Below are 8844 nucleotides of genomic sequence, written 5' to 3' on the forward strand. Positions count from 1 at the left end.
ATGGCTGAATCAAATCGGGTTATGTTCCAGAAGAATGTGGTTTGTGCTCTCATTGCCGATGTCTCTAGCGATGATTTCCCTGATCGGTTTATTGGCTTTGTTCATCTCTCAAGCTTGTTTCTATGGTGTATTCAGGTACTTCCAATGAATCTTGCCTTCAAATGTCTTCAATGGCTGAATTCTGATGATTCAGGAGATTCAAAAATTGGAAAATGGAATTGAGTGCATTGAGTCTGAGGAGACTATAGAGACTGTTTGTGGGCTTCTGGGGTTTCTTGCACAGAATCCACACATTGGCCAAACCAAGGTTTTTCTTCTTCTTGATTGTGTGTTCCTGTGAATTCTAACGTGCACTACAAATGTTAAGCAGTTCGATAACTTTTGATTGGTTTTTGTTGTCCTTTTTAGGTGGGTGAGTTGGGCAAGACATTCTTGTGGGATCCTTATTTTCCTGCTGGGATGAAGAATACGTTTTTCCATGAAATATTAGAAGTGCAATTGTCCAAAAGTTCAAAATAGTTCTAGGCTCCAACTACCATAAAAAGGAGTACGTCTTTGATTTCTAACCATCCCAATTTGGAGTACTTAAAGTTTGTTGTACTAACTTAGTTATATGGGTGGTATAATACTAAGAGAGATTCTTGAAATTATAGTCGGAAGAGATTCTTTGATTATCATGATATTTCAAGGTTTATAGTTTTACCTTCCGTTTGTAGTTTTTCCATATTAATTATTGTGTTCCCAATTTTATTGCTTTCTTTTGATTTCTCTATTATTTCAACAAGTAGCAACGGTTGACTCCCCTTATTTTGTTGGTTAGAAATGAGATATAGATATGCCAAATACATGTTTAGACTACTGGTTTAAGGGTTGAGGAAGCAAAAGGCAGATCATAAGACTCAGGCAACTGAGGCTTCTCTACTAGTGAAGTTCAAATAGTAAAGTCATGGAGTGTTTGTAATCGTTTGCTCTTCTATTATAGAATGCAGCAATTCATTTGATTTTGTAATCAAGTGGTTCGACAGCATAGTGGCCAAAAGTTATATCTGATTTTCGGTAGGGGAAATAGCATGAATAGCAGAGAATTATCTATATGCAGTTGAGTAACACAATTGCTTCTTTGCTTGGATATTGTGAATTCAGGTTTGATAATGAAGAACATGTCCTCCATGTCTATGGTGACCAAAACATAATAGACGCTTTTCATATACTATGGGAGAAACAAATTGGTGCATTTGCTGTAACAGAGAGAGGAAATAAGAGGCTTATTGGTTCTGAATATTTATTTCAGAACAGAAAGCAAGTTCCTTTCAACCCCATACTAGTTTGCATGATCTGATTTCTGAATGATCTACCAATCAGTTTTGCTTCATTTTTCAACAATAATATATTGCAAGCATTTAAATTTATTGATGCAATTGCTAATGGATTTTAATTGATGAACACAACTGCAGAAGGCTAACGGTGAAGGAGTTCATCCATATGGAACCGAATAAAGCACAAGCAGATGCCAACTTCGCAGGGCGCCAAAGGGCACTTACCTTGTCCGGTGTACATCCTCTAATCAACAGTAAACTTCCAAATATGCACACCCCAGTGACTAACTAACAAGAGAGATGACACACTGAAGCAAGTGATGACAACAATGGTAGAGACAAATAGCAGCTACAGCTTTATTGTCAATAATTTGCAGCAAGCAACAGGGATACTCATTTTGCGAGACATGATAACTCAGTTTGCTCCTCCCTGTCAACCATTCAAGGAGGTAGTTTTTTTTAATCTGTTCTGGAACAAACTGGTTGTCAGGTTAGAAATGTTACCATAATTTGTAACAGAACAGTTTAGTTATAGGCTGAGTTCAACCTGAGAAACATAGATGTAACACAGAACTAATCGTATAACAAAAAGAGGGGAAAAAAGAGATGGTTTGTTCAGACTCCACCAATTTCCATACTATATGAAAACTCACGGCTTCGAACTACTGAACAGGTTTCTCCAGCTACTTCAACCATATATTGGTCGTATGTTTGTATCTTCCCTGAAAAAGTAGGCGTTGATAAAACCATATGCAAAAAGTGGTACCATATATTGAGAAAGGGAAATGCAGTATCTGCACTTTCAATGGTTCCACGCAGAGTACAAATCACTTAAAACTATAGAATTGTATACAAGCTCGCTGTTCATTTCTTTACTGCAAATAGGTGGATGCCTCACGTTTCCTTTTAGCCCCGGGAGAAAGAACGTGGCTAAGTGGTTGCTTTAGCACAAAACCACGTAAAGAGAGCCAACAACCTTCCTCTGACTCCATTCAGGTAGTGGTATGAAGTGTAACGAGCTTATCCATAAGCTTAATTTAGCCCTTAGGCCCAACGCAGACAATTGGAGGTCGATGATAGTTTAGCAAATCATTAAAGCAACATTTGTGGTCTCTCTAGCAGTTCAAACTTGAGTTGAGAATGGCCAGGGACTTTCATGGAAATAACTTCATTTCAAAATATCAACAGTATCAGAAACCTGAGAGACTTGGGGCAGTCATATTCCCTCGATATTCCAAACTAAAGAAGATCCTCTTCTGACAAACTCACATGGCTGAAGCCCAGTCACTGTCTTGCCCATCAATGCCATAGCAGCTATACTGGGAAATGCCTGATGTAATGTTGGTTTTGAACCCTGTGATTTGTGAACCACTGCAGTTTCAAGATTTCTTTCACGAGGTGTCCATCTGTTATGACACAATCTGCGAATCCACGGATTGGAGAGTATCATTTCTCGATTATTTGATCTTAAGTTGCTGCTATCCTTTACTATAGCTGTTGCTTGAGCAATTGCTAATTGTTCTTGTCCATGGAGTGGACCCCTAGAGCGGTCCGAGCTGGTTGAGCTGCATTTCATTTTACTAAAGAGTAGATTGCCTTTATCGCAAGAAGAGTCTTCTTCCTTTTTTGTACTCTTTGTATCATGGACAGACTCTGAGGCACATGGTCTAAGGCGTTTAACCCACTCGTTGTGTATCTCCCGTTTAGAAGAGTCCTCTGGAGGGACATTAGAGTTTGAAAATCTTGGCTGGTCAGCATTTGGAAGGAGGTGCTCTACATCCAAAGTTTGAGTTTTAGAGGTACTTGACTCCCCGTTGTCCATCAAGCTTGCAGAAGTTGAACGATTGGGTGGCCTTTCATTTATATCAAGTAATCTTTGCTTCGGAAGCTGATCATCAATTTGTTTTCTAGCCGAATTGGCTGCACTCACAGAAAGCAATGGTGATTTTGAACTCCTCAACCCCTGCAAATCACAGATCCCTATTAGTTCAGTATAAAAATTTGTGATACTTGAAGTTCAATGTCAATGGTATTTACAATATCCAAGGCCAGATGAGCTAACCATCCAACCTGCATTTGTATTTTCATGAACATTCAAGCAAATAATAGTTTCTATGGGACTAATACAGTTGGACGTTTGGGAAGCATGTGATAATAGACTAAAATGTTTATCATGGGAACAAAAAGAGGCCAAAAAAGAGGAAATACAGAGCAAGATAACATAATAGAACAAGATTGAATTAGCTGAAAGGAAAACACAGACAACGGGCAGCAGTATCACATTAGGCAACAGCGTGTAATGATGCGTGTCGAATGGCGTAAATCTGATTTGACTTGCTGGGGATTGAGCATATAAAAGAGTGAGATGTCAGATAGGATCCATTTTACCTTATTTGCTTGTGATGTATCCGCACCTGCAATAGAAGGGCAAATCCACAAATTAGAAGAAAGCAAAGATTAACAAACAAATAGTAAGAAAGTCGTAATTGGAAATAAGTGAAAATATAGTTTGTCGTAGATGATTCAATAGCGTTTTTGTCGACCAATGTTTTTGCCTTCTCTTTGTGATTTTAACTTTCAACAAAAGTGGAACACTCAGATGACAAAAATTTGAAAACATACCCCTCAAATGGTTCCCTTGGTATGCATCCATGTCCATAATATCAGTTTCAGATGATGATTCATTGCTCAAAGAAGCCGCACTCCTCATATTTCCAAAATTTTCATTTTCTCCATAGAGGTTGCTAGAAGGTTGTATCAATTCATTATCATTCTGATCATGTCTGCCAGAATTAGTGGATGAACTAAGGAGTGCACATGTAGTTTTTTCTTTAAGATTGGTAGATGCTACTACCTCTCTAAACTCCTGACCTTCATACAAGTCAACATCAGTCTTTTTAGTGATCATAAAACGGTGAGTTGTCTGACAAAACTTTGGAGGACCCTTGAGCGCCTGTCCAACAGAGTCTACAGTGGTACATATTCTCATAGTTTCCACGTCATGGACAGAAAATGGGAGTCTCTGCATTGAGTAACCTCCATGGTATAAGTATTCTGGTAACGTAGTGCCTGCATGGTTGATCTGGCTTTGAAAGGGTAAGGTATCAGAACTACTTTTCCTAGTATCACATTGTATAGGGTATGGATTTGGTTGGTCAAGATTGCTTGACGATGGATTATGCAGTAAAAACGTTCGCATGTGCTGTCTTGACAGTGCATTTGTAGCTTGAGTTGAATCCAAAAGTTGGTTGATTTTTGTCTCTTGCACAAAAAGGGTCGAATAAGTATGGAAATTACTATTTCCAACCTGTTTTTTGGAGGACAAATAGGAACTTGGTTCGTTGTTGACGTTTTGTTCACACTTGGTGAATGGAAACCTATTACCCATTCCATATGGTATAAAGCTGGAAGCTGATCCCATAGCCTCATCTCCAATAAGTGGTGAAACGCTAAGGGCATTGTTGTTAAGAAGTTTATTGGAATTCTCATGTTGCTGTTGATATGCTCTAATGTCTATGGACTTCATCTTTTCCTTCCTGGGCTTACCTCTATCAGGAACTACTGCAAGCAGCGATGGCGATCGACTCTTTCCATCCAGAGAAGAAGTGTTGTGCCCAGAGCCAGAACAAGTATGAAATTTCAAATCTCCACCTTGACTAGCCGTAGCCTGTTCAATATTCATAGCCAGTTTACCCCCTCTATGCTGAGAAACATTGAGCATAGGCAAGGACTCAGAATCTAACCTTTCTTTCCTCCTCTTCTTAGATCTCCCAGTCAAACCCTCATTCTTGGGATTATCTGCACTTACTCCTGCTACTTCTCCAGACCCAATGTCAAGTTTTCCAGTGATAGTAGCTGGCACTGGACCATCAAGCAAAGGGCGCTTCCTAGTTTGAGAACTTTCTTCGCCAGACTCACCGCTGGTCGATAAATTATTGGAACCTCCATTTGCTGATTTGCAGCTTGAACGTGACCAGTGAGCCAACCAAACTGAATGGTAGGGTCGCATTGACATTCCATTCCCTTCTAGGTATGACTTTGTGAAATGATCAGACATGGTAACAAGACAATCCTTCACTGCTAGCACCTGAAAAGTGTCCAAAGCAAAACTTATAAGGAAAAGAAAAAACAGAATAACGGGCTATCGCACCCTTCACCCAACAAATTAAGTCTCAAAAACCAGACAAGAGCCCCTCACCCAGCGCAGTTCACAGTGAAGGAAAATCCAACCAACCAATAACACTAGAAAAGGAAAAACAATGGGCAAAAACTACAACATACTTCAAAATGAAGCCAAAACAATTCATAACCAGGAGTTCATTAAATTAACAACAAAATATCACAAACAGTATGCATCTCCAGAATCCCAGAACAATTCGAACATTTGACAATACTTTGGATGAATGTAAGCAACATACTCCAGGAAACCTACAGCACTTCTTATCACCAAAAAAAAAAAAAAAAGTTATCTTTGCAGACGAAGAGAAGTTTAGATATCCAAATCTGAAAACTGAAGCAAATATAAACCAAAAAAATGGATGCAGAGAGAAGAAATTCTCCAGAGAAGCAACAGTACGGCCTGAAAGAGAGCTAGAAAGAGGGAGACGAAATTTTGGCTACGGATGAGGGAGGAGATTACAGAGACGAAAGAGTATGTAACGAACCGACTTTCTAAGACCTCTATAGCTGGGGTTATTACTACATGCATGATCATCCAAATTTAAAATCAATTAAAAAAAGACGGTTTTAATCTAAAAGAAATGAGGAACTAGTTTTTTTTAAATAATAATAATAATAATAATAATAAACACTGTTGAAACAATTTATTCAAAACAAAATAACTTTTCCATTTAGGATCCCGGAAGAAACATTTAAAAGAGAATAATGTCAAAATGGGAGCAAATCAAACTTTAATGAAAACGCTAAAAGAGTTATAGAGACACAGGCTAATGCAAAAATGACAATACTAGTCCCATGCCACCACCAACATACCACATCGTCATGCGCCCTATATGTTCTTGTCTTTACCTGGAAAACGTTAAGAAGAAAAGGATGAGTATTTAAAAATACTCGGTAAGTAATTCCACTACGCAATCACATGCAAACATGAGTTAAAACTTTTAACCAGTGGAACCTAAAACTTTGCCTTTCTAATTCTCACTACGTTTTTATTCTCTTGGATGTGCATCAATTTTATACCCATCAGTTTAAGGTATATCAATTCCATATACATTGAACCCTCTAAACATGCATCAATTTCATGCATGGATACATATCTATTATATACACAGAAAATCTAAGCATTTAAGTTTTGTGTAACTTAAATCTCTTGGACTTGCATTAACTTCATGCAGTCGATACTATGATAAGAAAAGGAGAATACATATTTCTGAATTTATAACTTCATGTAATGACACATACATGAGGTCCCACATAAATTCACATAAAACTCTAGTCATGCCTAACATATAATTGTGCATCAAAATCATTCATAAATTTCATAATAAATCACGTAAAGGATCATACTCAATCAACACACATATACATCAACAATTCAGCTGACAAAGCCAAAACATCACAAACAAATTTCGTCCGACACTACGGCGTTCCAGTAGTAGTTCTACTTATTTCACAATGGAGTACCAACAATTTCCAAAAAGTAACTTGGTACCACTTGAAGTGCTAGACGGTCCTGAAATTTTATCCATGAGAACTTCAAACAAAGCTACTCCAGAACTCAAATTAAACGCCATTAACTTATCTCAATAAAATTCAACAACAAAATAAATCCCCCTTTTGACTTTCAACCACCTCAAATCAATCCTAAATATTAAACTTAAATTAATACCCACAACTAAGACCAAATTACATGTGGTAAATTATACCCAAAAATATGCTTAAAGAGTCCACTACGAACCTGAACACAACGAAATTTCAGGGGTTAGACCCAAAACAACAGCAACAGTGGATTCGAAAGGGGTTGGAATCTCGATAATCACCAAAAATTTACTAATTGAACCTTAATTCCTCCTGGTCAGCATACTAACAGCATTCAAAACTTTAGAACTCGAATCTTAACCAGAAATGGCATGGGTAAAGGAAATGAGTCGAACAGACTGTGGGTAACAAGAGAATAACGTGAAGAGAGCTTTCAAACCAAGGCTGTAACGTCGCAACACGGGCTGGATGCGGAAGATCTGATGCTGCCTTGGTTGTTCAGGCTGTGAGCAACAACGTCCGACGACAGGGAGCAACGCGGCGACGAGGATCGAAGTCGACGGCCGGAGGAGGAGGACGATCAGCCGGGGGGTCTGAGAAGTGGTGACGGCGTTTGCTGTGAGAAGAAATTGAGAAAGAGGCTGTAAGAGAGACGAAAACGGAAGACGAAAGAGAGTGAGAAGAAAGCTGGGAGATAAGGAAGAGACGGTGATGGCAGGCGGCAGCAGATTTCTTAAAAAATAAATAAAAATAAAAACTTTTTTTTTTCTTTCTGTACTCAACTCTCTAATAATAACGAATTTTGTTTAGAAAAAAGAATCCCAACGAATTTCAAATGAATTAAGGCCACTTTTATCCGATCGTGATAAAAATTGATTTAATCGAAATGAGATTTCATTGATAAATGTAGAGAGTATATCATCATAAGTTGTTAATCCAACCTTCCTTATCAATTTCCATCTCCATGTGTATTATGTATTTGTACAGTACAATGACATATTTTTCCATCGGACCACACTCGTAGACATGCTCGTATAGCAAAAAAATGATTTATTGGGAGGGCCATGAGAAATCCACCTTGTACCTTCGATCCTAATAGACCTAATCAATCTTCCAAAATATGTGGTAGCATTTGGAGTACTAAATTGATTATTGTAGTAAGTGATTAGTATAGTATGCGTTTGGGGTGCAGACAATTTAGTATGAATTATGATAGTCTATAATTGAGGTGCAAACTATTTTAGTCTGGACAGAAAATAGTAAACACTAATAAAAAAAAAAAAGATGATAAGTGAAAAATAGTAAATACTGTTGCAAAAAGGGTTTTGTAATAATATTTACTATACTTAATTATATGTTATAAATAGTTGTAAACTTCTTATTATATTTGGAGTCCCAAACATGGGGTGAGTTATAATAACCCACTCCATTATTTTAAATTGGTGGCCCAACACCCCATTAATGTTTTTGTTCTTAATTTTCTTTAGACTGCATTTGGCAACAATTTCATTTTTTGTTTTTTAAAAATTAAACATTTTCTTTCAATTTTTTTTACAATGATTTGCATCTTCTTAGGTATGATATTTGAGTTCTTAGCGTCAAAGTTAACTTAGTTAACCATAATCGGCATGGCATTCCTCCTTAAAGGTACATGTAAGTTTTAAGTTCGTGATTATACAATAAAAAAGCCTAACATTGTGATATGAACCAAGACACCCTCATGTTACTTCCAGGACCAATCACACGTCAAGAGCCAAGAAGCTACAATTAGCATTGAATCCTCGCATACAAATAAGATGAACTCGATTGA

The 8844-nt window shown here is 37.6% G+C and overlaps 1 protein-coding gene and 1 pseudogene across 3 annotated transcripts; one reads left to right on the forward strand and one right to left on the reverse strand.

Moving 5' to 3' along the window:
- On the forward strand, positions 1–1845 carry LOC120089129 (annotated as a pseudogene).
- Positions 1846–2067: 222 nt separating this feature from the next.
- LOC120087576 lies at positions 2068–7797 on the reverse strand. Of its 3 annotated transcripts, XM_039044390.1 has the most exons (5): positions 7234–7797; positions 6309–6344; positions 3939–5403; positions 3705–3730; positions 2068–3279 (listed from the first exon to the last, which is right to left on the reverse strand). In XM_039044390.1, exons 3-5 carry the CDS (start codon positions 5371–5373, stop codon positions 2533–2535), a joined length of 2208 nt encoding a protein of 735 aa, XP_038900318.1. In that variant the 5' UTR covers positions 5374–5403; positions 6309–6344; positions 7234–7797; the 3' UTR covers positions 2068–2532. The 3 variants fall into 3 exon arrangements, with proteins under 3 accessions (XP_038900318.1, XP_038900319.1, XP_038900320.1); XM_039044391.1 differs by lacking the exon at positions 6309–6344; XM_039044392.1 differs by lacking the exons at positions 6309–6344; positions 7234–7797 and having other exon boundaries at positions 3939–6294.
- Between the last annotated feature and the right edge of the window lie 1047 nt (positions 7798–8844).

The sequence above is a fragment of the Benincasa hispida genome, chromosome 10 (genome assembly GCF_009727055.1).
Source record: "Benincasa hispida cultivar B227 chromosome 10, ASM972705v1, whole genome shotgun sequence".
NCBI lineage: Eukaryota > Viridiplantae > Streptophyta > Magnoliopsida > Cucurbitales > Cucurbitaceae > Benincasa > Benincasa hispida.